This window comes from Adelges cooleyi, unplaced genomic scaffold (genome assembly GCF_023614345.1).
Source record: "Adelges cooleyi isolate 19-005CV unplaced genomic scaffold, UGA_ACOO_1.1 ACOO_flye_CR_arks_rails_tigmint_CR_PRNA_21, whole genome shotgun sequence".
Lineage (NCBI taxonomy): Eukaryota > Metazoa > Arthropoda > Insecta > Hemiptera > Adelgidae > Adelges > Adelges cooleyi.
The window spans coordinates 1,343,957-1,362,910 of record NW_026095871.1 but is presented as its reverse complement, the minus strand read 5'-3'; the positions used below and the strand labels follow the sequence as shown (position 1 = coordinate 1,362,910).

The window sequence follows — 18,954 nt, the reverse complement described above, 5'->3', positions numbered from 1 at the left end:
TTTTTTTTAAATTTAAAACAATGATAACTTAATCTATCGTACATCGTCTTACGAGCATAATAAGTTAGTACTAATTACACCATATCGTACAAAATATATTATGTGTATCAATATAGTTTAATTAAAAATATTATAAAATTAAAAATGATTACTAATGATTACTACAACTTCTAGGTGACGTTTATAGGATTATTGTGTCATATACGAATTTTACGCTCATCACAAACATGGTAATAACAATGATTTTATATCTGATTTCCGCAATTGATACGTGGTCAAAATGTAAGAAAGGATGTAAAATAGTTACACAAATTTCAGGTTTACCGTAACGATATATTATACATATAAATAAATATAAATTATGTATAACATATTATGATGTATTAAATTATGTACAAGATGATAACAGCTTAAGAAATTATTGTTTCTCCGCGGTTTCTTTGGATTCCGCTTTTTTGGATTCCATCTTTCCCAACTCCTTCATTTTCAAATCGTTAGCGCTGTCCCTCTTCTCTACCGAAATTCTGTTTTTATTCACTTCAATGGTGTTGTCATTTTCGTCGTCATATATTTTCAAGCCTTTCACGTGGTACCACACGCCAACGTCCAACGCCGTCCCGACGATCAGAAAACCTGTAAAAAATCGTACATCAATTGAGTTGGAAAAACAATTATTAGAAGAAACGTTTAGTTTTTTAATGTACCGGTGCTGATAAAGTTCAAATAATATTTGAAGCGTTTGCCGTCGTACAGCCAACAGTTTCCCGTAGAACCGCATTTGGAACCCCAAATTATGCAAGTCGTATCTGTATATTAAAAATAGCATAATACTCTAAAATTAGTTAATTTTTTTCAATATATATAGTAGTACCATTAGATTAAAGTCTTGAGCATTACAGAAGGGTCATTGATGCAAATAGGAGGCTACGTGACAAAATTAGGGTACTCCCTCAAGGCATTATTTTGTTAATGACACGAAAAAAAGTTCGAATAGCCTTAATTTTGTTATTTACATCAATGGGGACTCTGAGTATTTGGAGTTAGGCTGGACAAATCAATAATTTATATTGAGTTGAAACTTCATTAAATAAGATAACGTTAATTTATTTGTATGTTAAAGTTTAACTTAATTTTGATTTAGACTAGATAAGAAAGTTACCTATCATCGATGAATCTCTCTAATGATGTTACGTTTATCTAATCGTTTTAATATTTGTATAGTTTATATTTGTATTTGATTACAGTATACTCGTTAATACATTTTCTGAATAGACAAATTAACTGTAAAGCTTTTGGTCAATCCAGAAAGTAAATAGCTAAAATGATTTAAACATATGTGCTAACTTACCCACTATAGTACCATAAAAAATAGGACCAGGCAAAAATGCCACGACGGCAACCAGCACTTCAGTGAACCCCAGAGCCAAAGACTTGTCCTGTTCCTCCACGCTCCTAAACAGTAGATCAATTAAATACACTGTAAATATGATCACATTGGACACTACGCTGTTATCCAGTTTACGCATGAAAGCTTTTAGAATACTGAAATGTATAACATATTATATTATGCGGTTTGGAAATCAAAATCATCAGTATATGTATAGATAACTTTAGTAAGTTAGCTATACAGTTAAGAGAATTAGGTGGCACGGTAAATCAGATTTAGGTGACACGGTATATCATAGAGACCTGATTTGGATGATCGTATTGCCGGCGCGACCTGTGGATGATAAAAACCTTGTGCCGGCCATTATAAAGAGGAATATTATGAAGTTGTTGCCACAGTCTATTGGACATAGACCTTCAAACGCCGTGCCCAGTCCTTCTATGCATTCACAGCCCCCGTACCACTATTTTTGCACAAAACAAAATACTTAATTATTACTATATACATTTGAATGATATCAGTCCTCTACAACCGCGTCAGACTAACCTTTGTGCCGTTTATCGTGTCCACTTGAGAACAGCCGGCGTGACAAGGCGAATAAAACGTGGTTAACTTGTCATACGAGCAGATTGGATTATAGTCCATCGAAGGACTGCAATTGCAGTCGGAATTGCAGCTCATCGTCACGTTCCATCTGTAATACGAAAATAATCGCGTCAACCAGTATTTCTATAAAATATTTAAAGCATTTCTAATTAATTTTTACAGTAAATAAAATTTTCCCCTAATAGTAAATCCGTTAAACTTATTTACTCGGGTGGTTAAAGTGGGGATTTGTCCACTAAGTGATTAAAGTTATACATTTCCCCACACCGTCAAAACTATGTATGTTAATGTTATGTAACTCGTTAGAGAATATTATTGTATGCCACACTCAACCTAATTAGTTTAATATAGATACTGTATTCTAAACGTTACCCTAGTTCTTATACTGTTAACGTAGGATTTAACGGCCAAATAAAACATAAGTATTATTACTAACGTATTGTCTGCGTTCCAATGGCCGTGTATGTCGTCTGCTGGGCACCCAATAAAAGCGTACATAAAGAACCCGATGGCTTCCAGAAACTCGACGACAACGTTCCATAATGCTAATTTTCTGGGCGACGGTTTAAACTTGGTAATGATGATACCAGAAACAGCTATTCCCGCCCCGGAACTTATAACGCCAACCGTACCTGTCAGTTATGAAATGCTCAATGGATAATCGAAAACATGCCTCCTAACACTTATTATACTGCGAGAACATAGAACATACCCGAAACGAAATTTGACTCTGAGGCTGATTGCCGGAATTGCGTTTCCAAATACTTAGGCATGAAAGTCCACCATCCTATGAGGCCCATGACGAAAAACGAACTGCTAGCTGAATTCAACACCAATATCTTGTTGCTTAATATCCTTTTCATCGACGTTTTAAAATCTGAAAATAACCAAGTGGGTGTAAGTCAACAGAATTAATTAACCGAACTTGGCACTTACCAGTTGGCAACAATTCTTTTTTGCCATTGGTCGATTGGTCTTTATTGCGAGCTACAGCTCTAGGTAATGACCTCGGGAACAGCAAGGTTAGACTTGCACAAACTATACAAATAGCTCCAATGGGTGCCCAGCCTTATAAAATATAAATAAAATACAAATATTAATAAAGTTTAAAAAAAAATTAAATACACACTAGTTAGTTTAAAAATTAATTAGTAGAAAATATAAAAATTGTGGTCTAAGACACTAGTAGAGGTTTCTTTATGGTCTAAATTTATAAATAAAAAATTATGTTTGATCGAATGGCAATTGATTTACTTACCCATCCACCAGGCCCCTATCCACCTCGGATTGTCGTTATCGATTGTGGGCGTTAATGTGGGTTCTATGAATATAGTCAGAGTGTACGCTGCTAAGGCGTATCCCAAGGCAGGTCCCATCATACGAATACACTGAACGATTGCTGAAACACACTTCAACATTTATTATACTAAATATTTAGTCATACGGCGAGCCCTCATAAGACAGGACTTTCATATCTTGTAAATATGAATTTGACATCTTATTGGTTTGAAAAAGCCGAGTCCACTTGTATCTCGCTTTTGGCCTGGATAAAAAACGAAGGCCCTACCCAGTAAAACGGGAAATGAGTTTTTCCGAACGTTATCGTCCAAGTACGCCGTACCGCACGTCCAATACACAGAGCTTCCTAAGCCGATTACCGCGTGTGCCGCACAAAGTATCAGGGCTGCCATGTTCCAGAATTCTTTGTTCTCGCAGTCCTCGGTGAAAACATTTGCGTCGCACATTTTGTTGTTGTTACCTTAAACACAATTTCAACCACAAATCAATGTCCGAAAATCATTTACCTACGATTTCGCAGCAAACGATTGCGCGGGGTGGCTTACTCACTCGCCAAGTTCATTATCGCCGACGTGGAGTTTACACCCTCGCCGTATTCTTTGGTGTATTTCAGAACTTCCACGCCCGGACCGTAAATCAAATGCGGCACCAGACGAATGAAACAGGATATGCCGACCAGCATGGACCCGTAGGCCAACCACCGAGCTCGGTGCCCTTTGCCGCCTATGTGCGACACCACCATGAACGACATGAGCGAAAAAAGATCCCACGTGCTGGAAATGATGCCTGAAGACAAAAAAAAAAAGCCAAGTAGGCGCGCATTTTGTGCATTAACTGGATTGGAATGGACACTGCGAGGTGTTCGGTTTGCGTACCGCTCATCTGACTGGAGTATTTGAATCTTTTTTCCATCGTGGTCAGCGTGCCGTTGAAATAAGAGCTCAATATGCACTGGTTGAATCCCAACAGGCCGTACATGATGACGTACGCCTTTTTGCTGGCGAATACTTGCAGCCATTTGGGTTTGAATATCCATAACCCGCAGCTCGTGTCTTCGTCGCTCGGATTGCTCATGATATTTTATTTCAAAATCTAAAAACAAAAATATGTTAAATTAAATTTTATAGGTATCCTATATAGCCGTTATCTCGAACGCAAGTTGGCGTTTTATAATATTTTAATAAACGTTTGCTGATCGGCTAAATAACCATTTTGGTTGAGCCTTTCAAGTCGACGAACTTTAATGTTCAAATCGAAACTCGCAAATAAAGTAAACTTAATCTTCTACTCGAGAGTAAGCTAAATACGGTTTAAAATGGCGACTGTGACCAGGATTTGATTGACCCGGTTGCCATCGTACTCGCGAGACCGTAGTGGTTTGATCTACATGTGTAGATAATAAATTATTTTGATGGCTCGGAATCGTCTTGGACTCATTATCTAGTCGGATGGTGGTACGCGGTATGGGTGAAACGAAAAACAATTTAATCAACACCAAACTGAAAGAATTCTTTATCTGAAAACGAATCTGGGAAAACATAATTCTTTTCGATAAAAACAAGTATGGCAAATAACCGTTTGACTAATGGACTACCACTAACGAAATATTATTTAGGTATAAACGTGGAATATACAATTTCCAGAAAATCTTTGAATAAAAATTACAGTTAGACAAAAATATTATTATAATTCTCTATCTAGATCGGTCAACAGATGCCAAATTACATCAGTTCTTGGACTTATCAACACTTTGTTTTAAAATAAAACATCTAATAAAAAAGCATTTCCTTATTTATTTGTTTGATATTCTGACTCAGAAGGCTGAACGCATGTCGATAAATTATGTTAGGAAGTAAAAGATAATTTTTCGTAGTACATACATTCCAGTTAAACGTTTATTTTTTAGATTTAAAACTATAAAATTAACAATAGTTTTTAATAGGTAAATAAATTATTAATGTGATTAATTAAAATTATTTTATTTCGGTTTAGTACGCCAACTTTTCTAGTAACATTATATCAACAAAATTTAAAGGTTGTAATAGAAATTAAAAACTGGCTACTCAAAATAACTTCTCAAATAATAATTTGCATTAAGTACTTAAATAAGAAACTTACTTTGTGGTAACTGTATGACTGAAAAACACATTGGCTAGGACCTATATAGTAATATTGTGGTAGGCTACAAATTAAGATTTATCGTGGTCTACTCTAAATACTCAACATTATTAGGTAAATAGTTATTAAGCTCTTGTGGTTCAAAAGTTGTAGGTTGCACTTTATGGGTTTTATAAACAAAATTAAACAACATTTGTTATCGTCCACTAATAAATTACTAAGTAAGTAGTTAATATATTGATTTCATATACAAAGTTTAATACTAATCAAGGTACGCTTTCCATACAGATTACCAGAAAGGAATGATAAACAATTATAACAAAGTCAAAAGGTTGATTTCAGTAAAGCCAAAGAACGCAATTTTATAACATAAAGTTGGATGTGAGTTTTGACGTTTTAAATACTTTTAAAATTCTGTTATATTATTTTCTCCTTTACTCTAGAACCATGGTTTTAATGTGTTAAGGTTATTAAAGTATATAGTATAGTTATAATCGGACCAAGCTATAATATATACTTCACGGAAACCCCTCCCATCGTTGTCGTGGTATGCACCAAAGTCTAATTGACGTACGAGGTCAGGTAAAGGTTTTTCGGTCAATTTATAGGAATTTCATTAAGCAAAATTGAGGCTCGCCACACTGTCTGCAGGTCCAGAACGTCTTTACGCACAACAGTTAATAAGTTTTTGAGTTTGTTAATAAATAAAGTTTAAATTCAATTCAAAAAATAAAATCAAAAGTATTTACCTATTATTTAATAGTTACAACTTACTAACAATTTCAATTTCAAAAACAAATTCTAATATCTCTTATAATATGCAAGACCGATTTGAGTTAACTATTTTAGATACAGTTGCTCAAGAAAATTACTGTTAAAATATGGATAAGTTCATCCGTTTTCCGTATTGTAATCTTGAGCCGGATTTGAAATAATTTAAAACCCAACAAGTGACTGTAATCGTTATAAAAATATTTCAAAATGTTCTTGGGAAACAATTTTGGTTTACTAGATAAATTAAAAAAAGTGTCTATATAAAAAAAAAATCAAAGAGCCTACCTCAAACTTAATACCATATTAGAAATGAGCGGGAGAATAAGTCTATTATCTATAAATTGAAATTTATATTTTTCAACATTTGTTCAGTTGGCGTATTTTAAGGCTAGTTCAGTTGTAGGCAAAGTTCGTGCAAATTTATATCACTTTCCTTTAATTTTAAAGGATTGTTTGTTCTTTCTCTTAAAACAAGAGTTATACGAGTTAAGGAATCTCAAAATCAGCCATTTCACTTGGAAACGGTATTTCAGAAAATTCTAAATGTAAAAGTCAAATGGGATACTATTGTGTTGAAAATCAAGTAATTTCGGTCATTAAAAATGATGTGAGATACAAAAAAAAAAATTGGTCGTTTTTTTACATCTTTACAAACGTTAGCATTAACAAAATATAATAACAACTGTACCTTTGTGGGGATTCGACGCAAAACGCTTTCCATAAGCGTACTAGGTTTTTGGAATTTTCAGTTTTCACAGTTTTCCTTGCAAACTCCTCGGATAAGATGCACAACCTCAAACCTGGATTTTTTTGGGCGCACTGATAGCGAAACTCGTCGTTTTGGCGGTAACCGTTTACGATAATATTATATTATTATTATTATTATTTAAATACAGTTCCGAATGTAAACCCATCGGAACTGAGATAAAAAAAACGACGGTCGTGGCGGATTTCCTTTTGCGGGCCTTGGAGATTTAAAAAAAAAAAAACAAAATTATTATTTATCGCACCGACCGACCGCGTTTTTTTATAATATAAATACCGATCACAACGAAATGGCAATACGGAACGCAATATAATAATAATAGTATAATACAAATATTATTATACAAACATATACTTTGGATGTGTGTCAACGACCGTATGGGACGTGCGACTGTGAGGCCTGATGGCCGGTGTAACTTTTGCAACCTGTTGCGACTGCACAGTGCACATATTATTATAATGATCACAGGACTGACGGGGAGAGAGAGTGAGAGAGAGAGAGAGACAGAGAAAGAGAGAAAATTATAAAACTAATAAAATCTAAAAATAAACATAGGGCTGGCGGATCACTACACGTCCATATAAATATATTTAAACCATGAACTCGTCAAAAGTAAACGAAAAAGAAAATGTTTTTTTCGTTGTTGTTTACTCTGTTTAGAAATTGTTGGACAGTTAACAACAGCTTACGATATACTTCAAAAACGACTCAGTATGGAACACAATATTTGACAATTTCGCTAAAAACAACATAGTAACACAATAAAATGATTTATTTTGTGATTGTAAAAAATTAAAAAAAAAACACATTTTAGATACTTTTGGTGTTATTAGCATTTTAACAAGTTGAATTCGAAAGATGAAAAACTGCCGAATTTTTTTCGGTTCTTCCCGGTATCGGATGTGAAGAAGTTGACTATTAGGACATTTGACTACTCTTAAATACCAATCGCATACGATTTCGAATCTACAGAGTTGCTACTCGAGTAAATCGATCTAGAGGAAAATAAAGTTATGATGTTTACAGACACAAAAAAAAACACACATCATAGTACAACCAATACCTTTTTACCTCCACGTCAAAGCTAAAAACATTTTAGGGGGCTTTGTTTTTATAAACTTATAGGTGACGTTTGTAGAATTTTTGTGTTATATTAGGTTTTTAGGCTCATCACAAACATTGTAAAAACAATGATTTTATGTCTGATTTCCGCAATTGATACGTGGTGAAAATGTAGGAAAGGATGTAAAATAGTTACACAAATTTTTAGGTTTACCGTAACGGTATATTATATATATAAATAAATAAAAATTATGTATAACATTTTATGATGTATTAAATTATGTACAAGACGATAACAGCTTAAGAAATCAATATTTCTCAACGGTTTCTTGGGATTCTGCCTTTTTGGATTCGATCTTTCCCAACTCCTTCATTTTCAAATCGTTAGCGCTGTCCCTCTTCTCTACCGAATTTCTGTTTTTATCCACTTCAATGGTGTTGTCATTTTCGTCGTCATATATTTTCAAACCTTTTACATAGTACCACACGCCAACGTCCAACGCCGTCCCGATGATCAGAAAACCTGTTAAAAATCGTACATCAATTGAGTTGGAAAAACAATTATTAGAAGAAACGTTCATTTTTTAATGTACCGGTGCTGATAAAGTTCAAATAGTATTTCAGGCGTTTGCCGTCGTATAGCCAACAGTTTCCCGTAGAACCACATTTGGAACCCCAAATTATGCAAGTCGTATCTATAAATATATTAAACATAGCATACTATACAGTAGTTCCATTAGATTGAAGTCATAAGCATTACAGAATTTGAACAGTTTTTTATGTATTTGATAACAGTATACTCGTTAATACATTTTCTGAATAGACAAATTAACTGTAAAGCTTTTGGTCAATCCAAAAAGTAAATAGCTAAAATGATTTAAACATATGTGCTAACTTACCCACTATAGTACCATAAAAAATAGGACCAGGCAAAAATGCCACGACGGCAACCAGCACTTCAGTGAACCCCAGAGACAAAGACTTGTCCTGTTCCTCCACACACCTAAACAGTTTATAAATAAGATACACTGTGAGTATGATCACATTGGACACTACGCTGTTATCTCAGTTTACGCATGACAGCTTTTAAAATATTGTAATGTAAAATTTATTATATTATGCGGTTTTATCAAAATTTATAAATCAAAATCATCAGTACATGTATACGTAGGTAACTTCAGTAAGTTAGCTATACAGCTAACAGAATTAGGTTACACGAAAATCATAGAGACCTGAGTTGGATGATCGTATTGCCAGCGCGACCTGTGGATGATAAAAACCGTATGCCGGCCATTATGAAAAGGAATATCATAAAGTTGTTGCCACAGTCTATTGGACATAGACCTTCAAACGCTGTGCCCGGACCTTCTATGCATTCGCAGCCGCTGTACCACTAATTTTGCACAAAACAAAATGCTTAATTATTACTATATACATTTCAATGATATCAGTCCTCTACAACCGCGTCAAACTAACTTTCGTGCCGTTTATCGTGTCCACTTGAGAACAGCCGGCGTGACAAGGCGAATAAAACGTGGTTAACTTGTCATACGAGCAGATTGGATTATAGTCCATCGAAGGACTGCAATTGCAGTCGGAATTGCAGCTCATCGTCACGTTCCATCTGTAATACGAAAATAATTGCGTCAAACAGCGTTTTAATCATTACCCCAATTCTAATACTGTTAACGTAGGATTTAACGGCCAAATAAAACATAAGTATTATTACTAACGTATTGTCTGCGTTCCAATGGCCGTGTATGTCGTCTGCTGGGCACCCAATAAAAGCGTACATAAAGAACCCGATGGCTTCCAGAAATTCCACGACAACGTTCCATAATGCTAATTTTCTGGGCGACGGTTTAAACTTGGTAATGATGATACCAGAAACAGCTATTCCCGCCCCGGAACTTATAACGCCAACCGTACCTGTCGATTATAGAAATGCTCAATGGATAATCGAAAACATGTCTCCCAATAATTATTATACTGCGAGGGTCGTGCCTGAGCACGACACATACCCGAAGCGAAATTTGACTCTGAGGCTGACTGCCGGAATTGCGTTTCCAAATACTTAGGCATGAAAGTCCACCATCCTATGAGGCCCATGACGAAAAACGAACTGCTAGCTGAATTCAACACCAATATCTTGTTGCTTAATATCCTTTTCATCGACGTTTTAAAATCTGAAAATAACCAAGTTTGTGTAAGACAACAGAATTAGTTGACCGAACTTGGCACTTACCAGTTGGCAACAATTCTTTTTTGCCATTGGTCGATTGGTCTTTATTGCGAGCTACAGCTCTAGGTAATGACCTCGGGAACAGCATGGTTAGGCTTGCACAAACTATACAAATAACTCCAATGGGTCCCCAACCTTATAAAATATAAATAAAATACAAATATTAATAAAGTAAAAAAAAAAATTAAATTCAAACAAGTTTTAACTCATTAGTAGAAAAAATAACAATTGTGGTCACTAATAGAGGTTTCTATATGGTCAAAATTTATAAATAAAAAATTATATTTGGTCGAATGGCAATTGATTTAATTTACTTACCCATCCACCAGGCGCCTATCCACCTAGGATCGTCGTTATCGATTGTAGGCGTTAACGAGGGTTCGATGAATATAGTCAGAGTGTACGCTGCTAAGGCGTATCCCAAGGCAGGTCCCATCATACGAATACACTGAACGATTGCTGAAACACACTTCCACAATTATTATACTAACAATTCATCCGATGTCGAGCCCTAATAAGACAGGACTTTCATATCTTATATATGAGGTGCTCAGTTGCCAAACCGATTAACTCCATTTTTTTTTAATTGCGAATAAAAGCATGGTTGGATTAAAAAAGTAATTTTCAGAGGCCAAGATAAATAAGTTGGCAAATTGGCTTCTGAGTGCCTCGTATTTATGAATTTGACATCTTATTGGTTTGAATAAGCCGAGTCGCGTGTATCTCGCTTATGGCCTAAATAAAAAACGAAGGCCCTACCCAGTAAAACGGGAACTGAGTTTTTTCGAACGTTATCGTCCAAGTACGCCGCACCGCAAGTCCAATACACAGAGCCTCCCAAGCCTAGTACCGCGTGTGCCGCACAAAGTATCAGGGCTGCCAAGTTCCAGAATTCCTTGTTCTCGCAGTCCTCGGTGAAAACGTTAGCGTCGCACATTTTGTTGTTGTTCCCTTAAACAAAATTTCAACCACCAATCAATGTCCGAAAATCATTTACCTACGATTTCGCAGCAAACGACTGTGCGGGGTAGCCTACTCACTCGCCAAGTTCATTATCGCCGACGTGGAGTTTACACCCTCGCCGTATTCTTTGGTGTATTTCAGAACTTCCACGCCCGGACCGTAAATCAAATGCGGCACCAACCGAATGAAACAGGATATGCCGACCAGCATGGACCCGTAGGCCAACCACCGAGCTCGGTGCCCTTTGCCGCCTATGTGCGACACCACCATGAACGACATGAGCGAGAAAAGATCCCACGTGCTGGAAATGATGCCTGAAGACAAAAAAAAAAAAAGCAAAGTAGGCGCGCTTTAAGTGCATAAACTTGATGGAATGGACACTGCGTGGTGTTCGGTTTGCGTACCGCTCATCTGACTGGAATATTTGAATCTTTTTTCCATCGTGGTCAGCGTGCCGTTGAAATAAGAGCTCAATATGAACTGGTTGAATCCCAACAGGCCGTATATGATGACGTACGCCTTTTTGCTGGCGAACACTTGCAGCCATTTGGGTTTGAATATCCATAACCCGCAACTCGTGTCTTCATCGCCCGGATTGCTCATGGTATTTTATTTCAAAATCTAAAAACAAAAATATGTTAAATTAAATTTTATAGGTATCCTATATAGGCGTCATCTCAAACGCAAATTGGCGTTTTATAATATTTATTTAAATAAACGTTTGCAGATCGGGTAAATTAAGCCTTGGTTAAACTTCATTGTTCAAATCAAAACTAGAGTAAATACGTTTTAATGTGACGACTGTGACCACGATGTGATTGACCGGGTTAGTTGACAAGATTTGATCGACTGCGCGCCAATCCTTAAGTTTTAAAGCTTTTTTAATTAACAAATCAATTGTTTTATAATGTATTTATCAAATCAACTAAATACTACAACATGGAGTATATTGTTTTAGGCTTATTGACTGCATCACGACACTTAAACGATACAGAGATACATCAGTTACATTCCAGTGTAGGTAGGTACTCAACTTTGACCTTATTCGATGAACGTGCAATCCTTTGCATACATCGAGTAATTATTAATTTTTTTTTTATTATTATTATTGTTATAATGACGATAATAGTATCGGATACACGATGACTGTAAATCGCATGTCACTGGTACAGTTATTATATATCATCATGGAATAGCCTACAATGTATGAATTCCTATTGTTTCGACGTGGTTCAGATTCGGTGCATCGAACAATGTCACGTGATAAGTTCCATAGTACTCGTGAGACCGTAGCGTTTTGATCTACATGTGTAGATAATAAATTATTTTGATGGTTCGGAATCGTTTTGGACTCATTATCTAGTCGGATGGTGGTACACGGTAAAGGTGAAACGAAAAACAATTTAATCACCACCTAACTGAAAGAATTCTTTATCCGAAAACGGATTTGGAAAAACATAATTCTTTTCGATAAGGACAAGTATGGCAAATAACCGTTTGACTAATGGACTACCACTAACGAAATATTATTTAGGTATAAACGCGGAATATACAATTTCCAGAAAATCTTTGAATAAAAATTACAGTTAGACAAAAATATTATTATAATTCTCTATCTAGATCGGTCAACAGCTGCCAAATTACATCAGTTCTTGGACTTATCAACACTTTGTTTTAAAATAGAACATCTGATAATAAAAAATCTTCCTTATTTATTCGTTTGATATTTTGACTCAGAAGGCTGAACGCATGTCAATAAATTGAATTAGGCAGTAAAAGATAATTTTTTGTAGTACACACATACTAGTTAAACGTTTTTTTTTTAGATTTAAAATTATAAAATTAACAACAGTTTTTAATAGGGAAACAAATTATCAATGTGATTAATTAAAATTATTTTATTTCGGTTTAGTATGCCAACTTTTCTAGTAACATTATATCAGCAAAATTTGAAGGTTGTAATAGAAATTAAAAACTGGCTACTCAAAATAACTTCTCAAATAATAATTTGCATTAAGTACTAAAATAAAAAACTTACTTTGTGGTAACTGTATGACTGGAAAACACATTGGCTAGGACCTATATAGTAATATTGTGGTAGGCTACAAATTAAGATTTATCGTGGTCTACTCTAAATACTCAACATTATTAGGTAAATAAACTCTAATGGTTCAAAAATTGTAGGTTGCACTTTTTTGTGTTTCATAAACAAAATTGAACAACATTTGTTATCGTCCACTAATTACTAAATAAGTAGTAAAATATTTATTACATACACACATGCAGAGTTAAATAATAATCAAGGTACGCTTTCTATACAGATTACCAGAAAAAAAATGATAAGCAATAATTATAACAAATTTAAAAGGTTGATTTAGTGTATTTCAGTAAAGCCAATGAACGCAATTTCATAATATAAAGTTGGATGTGAGTTTTGACGTCATTTTGAATTCTGTTATATTATATTCTCCTTTACTCTAAAACCATGTATTCAAATGCGTTATGGTAATTAAAGTATATAATATAATCATAATCGGACCAAGCTATAAGATATATTTCACGGAAGCCCCTCCCATCTTAATCTTACTATGCACCAAAGTCTAATTGACGCTCGAGTTTTATACAATCATAAATATACTACCTATAGATTCACACTACAGGTTTTTCGGTCTATGTGATAGGAATTGCACTGAAACAAAAACGTGGCTCGTCACGCTGACTGCAGGTTTAGAACGTCGTTACGCACAACAGTTAACAAGTTTTTGAGTTTGTTAATAAATAAAGTTAAAATTAATTCAAAAAAATAAATCAAACAGTTTTACCTATTATTTAATAGTTACAACTTACTAACAATTTCAAAAACAAATTTCTAATATCTCTTATAATATGCAAGACCGATTTGAGTTAACTATTTTAGATACAGTTGCTCAAGATAACTACTACTAAAATATGGATAAGTTCATCCGTGTTCCGTATCGTAATCTTGAGCCGGATTTGAAATAATTTAAAACCCAACAAGTGACTATAATCGTTATAAAAATATTTCAAAATTTTCTTGGGAAACAATTTTGGCTTACTAGATAAATAAAAAAAGTGTCTATATTAAAAAAAAAAAAATCAACGAGCCTACCTCAAACTTAATACCATATTAGAAATGAGCGGGTGAATAGACATTAAGTCCAATTTAAAGCAAAAATAACAAAATTGTAATAGATAATTAATTAGATTAGTTTTCTACAGAGTTGGTAGAAATTAACTACAACGTTTACTGTAATTTAAAATTATACACACGGCGCTCATCGTTTAATATTCCATACAATCGTACTCATGTCAATTTTGAAAAGAAACAAGCAAATGTGGCAACGTAAATTACACAATCGCGCATTGTTGACTTGCACAAGACATTCGGTTTATTTAAGAAATAGTAGGCGCTTCTTGCTAAAGTTGTTAACGCAGTGCTATCGTCATGGCTTAAGTAACCAAAGTATATTTTATGAGGCACTTGAAGATTTTTTGTTTGTTTTGAAATCTCCAGTAATGTCGGTCATTAGAATAACTGTTTTTTTTTTTTTTTACATTTTCAAAAAATAGTGGCTGCACCTTTGTAGAAATACGATACAGGATATTTATATGTAATAGTCGATATTAGTAACGCTATTTTTTACAAAGTTGTACTATTACCTCAGTTTTGTTCATTTTAAAGAAATAAAAAAGGTATGTAATTGAAATTTATTTTTTTCAACATTTGTTCAGTTGGCGTATTTTAAGGCTAGTTCAGTTGTAGGCAAAGTTCGCGCAAATTTATATCATTTTCCTTGGAGGAATGTTTGTTCTTTCTTTAAAACATGAGTTATATGAGTTAAGGAATCTCAAAATCTACCATTTCACTTGGCAACGATACTTCAGAAAATTCTAAATGTAAAAGTCAATTGGGTTACTATTGTTTTGCATATTAAGTAATTTCGGTCATTAGAAAAGTTGTGAGATACAATCGTGTTAACGTTAACAAAATAAAATAACGTACCTGTATCTTTGTGGGGATCCCACGCAAAACGCTTTCCATAAGCGTACTAGGTTTTAGGAATTTTCAGTTTTCCTTGCAAGATAAGATGCACAACCGAAGCACCTAGGTTTATTTGGGCGCACTGATGGCGAATGTCGTCGTTTTGGCGGCAACCGTTTACGATAATATTATATTATTATTATTTTAATACAGTTCCGAACGGGTTTAAACGAAATAAAAAAACGACGGTCGTGGCGGATTTTTCTTTTGCGGACTTTGGAGATTTGGAAAAAAAAAAGTATTATTTATCGCACACGCCCGACCGCGTTTTTTTTTTATAATTTAAATACCGATCAGAACAAAACGGCAATATGGAACGCAGTATAATAATAATAATAATAATGAAATAAAAATATTATTATACAAACATCTATACTTCGGATGTGTGTCAACGACCTGACGGCAACCGAGTACAGGTATGGGACGTGCGACTGTGGGGCCTGATGACCGGTGTAACTTTTGCAACCTGTTGCGACTGCACAGCGCACATATTATTATAATGATCACAGGACTGACGGGGAGAGAGAGAATGGGCGAGAGAGAGAGAGAGAGACTTGTGCACCTTAGTGGGGATTCCCAGTATCACCGTGCGCTAAGTCATTACCAATTTGTCTCCGCGAGGAATCGCCAAGTCTAGGATAACCTTTTTTTTTTTTTAACCGTAAGGGAACGGCCCTAGAAAGAAAAGAATATTAATAAATATCGACTGATTATAAAATATATACACACATATGAGAGGTGTCCTTGGTACATCGCCGAAACGAGGAGCCTAATTGTGTGTGTGTGTGTGTTTTTTTTTTACCATTTCAAGCTTCGCCATGCTAAGCTGATTTTCACAATGATGCGCTATTTGTTTGCGAGTCGGTTCCGCGGTCCATCATTGTGATGGAAATTCGAAAATAACCTTCCTAGCTCACTGCTATGCATGCAAACGAAAGAATTCTATCCATATAAATATATATTTAAATCGTACTCGTCGGTACCCGTGACAAATTGGAAACTAAACGAACATTTTTGTTTTTTGAGTTTACTCTGTTTATAAATTGTTGGCTATAGCGAGTTCAAAAGCAACTCAGTATGGGTCACGAGTATTTGACAATTTCGCTAAAAACAACACAGTAATACAATAAAAGTATTTATTTTGTGATTATAAAAATTAAAAAAAAAAAGAAACACATTTTAAATACTTTTGATGTTATTAGCATATTACTGTTAAAAAGCGGTAAATTAGTTGGCACAGATGAAAAGTCATTTTCCCGCATTTTAATAATTTGGTATAAGCTTTTTTACTAACTGGATATTCGTTAATAATATTCATACTATTGTTAATAGCAAGAATTTAAAATATCCTTCATGGTGTTAGTAAAAGTCAATAACATTTTATACACTTTCAAGGGTACTTAAGCGGATCTGTACTTTCTTTTTACTCAACAAGTTGGCATCTGTCATAAAAATAGCATTAAAATATTCGTTTTTTTACCCAAAAGGCAAAATTAAATATAAAAACTTTCATTTAATTAACACAAATCATACAAAATTGATTTTATAGTCATTTTAAAACGTGATGTTTTCTAACAAGTTTTTTAATTAACCTAAATAACCGTAACTATAATTTCAATAATTTTATTATTCTGATTTTATAAAATTGCGGTTTTGTGAAAAATAAAATAAGTATTGGAAAGGTTTTTTTTACATTAATATGATTGATGTATATGAAAATTTAACTTTAAACGAAACAGCATTAAAATATGTTTTGTAACATGTGTCCTACCTATCTTAAAATAAATCTTTTGGTGTTGCATTTTATTATAATACTGTACATTGTACTGTATTTATACACTAAGTAAGTACTTCCTTTTGCGAATCACTAGAGCTATAGTAAAATCTTTTAAAATAAATTACTTTGAAAAATGCTTATTAAAAAATCACTGCTCTTCTGCTTTTTACTCAAATAATTTTTTGAAAAAAATTCTATGCGAAACCAATGGTCGTTTCATGAATATTACTAACACTTGATGCTTTTTAGTAACTACAATAATTGTACTAAAATGTACTATAATTGTGTAGTTGTTGATTACTAAAAATACTCGAGTTTATGGTAAATATAGATTTTGTTTTAGCACCAGTATAAAAAAATATTGGTCACGGCTTGGTTGTTTTTATAGACCTAAGGTTTCACAAGACTACAAATAATTACATATGTTTTTTTTTCCCGACACGTTTCCTGCTGCACAAAAGCCACAACGCATGTCAATTGTGAATAACTGGATTAATAATTTAGACTGACTGTGTACATTACAAGTGGGACGATATTATTACGGCGGCTCCTGTTCGAATCCAGTCAACAACTCTGGACATCATTCTAACCTTACCTCAGGGATTGAAACCGATTTCAATACTTGCCCGGTTTGTCCCTCGTCCTACGGTAGGACTCCTACCATAAAGTCTATTGTTAATAAAAATAAAAATAAAAAATCTTATGAGTGAATAAATGGAAAATTTCGCGTTTTTTTTCATCGTACACGAGTCAAAATGTCTATAAGAATGTCGTTGATCACTGTTTATTTGCTTTAGCGTACAGTAATTGTCTAAATGCGTTCGTATTCAAGCAAAAGGCGTTTTTTGTGCGTGATTGATACTGCCGTAAACCAAACCAAATAGGCTTAGTGTATGGAAAACGTGACTTATTTATATAGTAATAATAGACGTTATTAATAGACAGCATAATCTATGAATGATTCGTTTAAATGTGTCTACAAGTCCACGGCTAGAAATCTCATTGGGTGTTACTCGCGTCCGTGGGCATATAATGTTAAATAATAATAATTTATTTTTTAATTATCTATTCAACAGGTTTACAACATTAGTGATAACTTTTCGTGTCTTAATTAAACCAAACAAACAGATAACGTTGTTAATTGAATACATATAACGGAAACAACAATGTGTTTTCATACTATTACCACAGCACGAATCAATGAAATGGTTGTACCCGTCGCGTTATTATGTTCTAACGGGAAATTACCTATAAAGAAAAACTACACAAATATATAACATTATAATATAGATAAAACAAAATAAAGATGAATTTATAACTACAACTCTATTCTGAGCGAGTATACCTATACATTGTTATTATACAACAATATGTTCCGTATTGCGCAAGACGCCTGTTATTACTGTACACGATATTGTTCTGACACGGTTAACTTGTCTCTACGGTACTTTGATTAGAACACCGGATATCTTCAATGGCATCGTAATAGGTACAAAAAGGGGAAATTTAATCAAACGGATGCTGGACGACGGTCGACCAAGTAGAGTATCTCTACACATGTCCCTACGGGTCATTTTTGTTTTGTTTTATAGTAAATACATTCGAAATAAGATAAAGATAAAAATTAATATTATATAAAAAATTTAAATTCGTTTTAACTAATAATTATGAATATTTGTTCTTTTTTTTAGGATTCAATATATAAGTCATTAGCCAAAGTAAATGATTTGAATAGGCCTCATTAAATGGAACAAAATCAGAGCGATTAGGATTGTATTAGGCCATGTACGCTTAGACTTTTTTGGGAACACTTTTCGTATATTTTTTAGCTCAAACTGTTAAAGTAACACACGATTGTGTATTAGGTTATCCTTAACTTTACCATACCATTCGTTTT

General features: G+C 34.0%; 2 protein-coding genes across 3 annotated transcripts; both read right to left on the bottom strand.

The window, feature by feature from the left end:
* Positions 1 to 105: 105 nt before the first annotated feature.
* LOC126834174 (solute carrier organic anion transporter family member 74D-like) lies at positions 106 to 13,479 on the bottom strand. Of its 2 annotated transcripts, XM_050565920.1 has the most exons (14): positions 13,380 to 13,479; positions 5,411 to 5,540; positions 4,168 to 4,384; positions 3,842 to 4,078; positions 3,561 to 3,752; positions 3,252 to 3,392; positions 2,930 to 3,061; positions 2,706 to 2,870; positions 2,430 to 2,625; positions 1,934 to 2,081; positions 1,690 to 1,850; positions 1,349 to 1,452; positions 705 to 806; positions 106 to 633 (listed from the first exon to the last, which is right to left on the bottom strand). In XM_050565920.1, exons 3-14 carry the CDS (start codon positions 4,364 to 4,366, stop codon positions 419 to 421), a joined length of 1,992 nt encoding a protein of 663 aa, XP_050421877.1. In that variant the 5' UTR covers positions 4,367 to 4,384; positions 5,411 to 5,540; positions 13,380 to 13,479; the 3' UTR covers positions 106 to 418. The 2 variants fall into 2 exon arrangements, with proteins under 2 accessions (XP_050421877.1, XP_050421876.1); XM_050565919.1 differs by lacking the exons at positions 5,411 to 5,540; positions 13,380 to 13,479 and adding an exon at positions 6,873 to 7,346 and having other exon boundaries at positions 107 to 633.
* Positions 8,222 to 15,745, bottom strand: LOC126834173 (solute carrier organic anion transporter family member 74D-like). Its single transcript, XM_050565918.1, has 13 exons — positions 15,242 to 15,745; positions 11,622 to 11,838; positions 11,295 to 11,531; positions 11,014 to 11,205; positions 10,573 to 10,713; positions 10,258 to 10,389; positions 10,034 to 10,198; positions 9,746 to 9,941; positions 9,489 to 9,636; positions 9,245 to 9,405; positions 8,912 to 9,015; positions 8,606 to 8,707; positions 8,222 to 8,535 (listed from the first exon to the last, which is right to left on the bottom strand). The coding sequence occupies exons 2-13, from the start codon at positions 11,818 to 11,820 to the stop codon at positions 8,321 to 8,323; spliced, it is 1,992 nt and encodes a 663-aa protein (XP_050421875.1). The 5' UTR covers positions 11,821 to 11,838; positions 15,242 to 15,745; the 3' UTR covers positions 8,222 to 8,320.
* Positions 15,746 to 18,954: the final 3,209 nt, after the last annotated feature.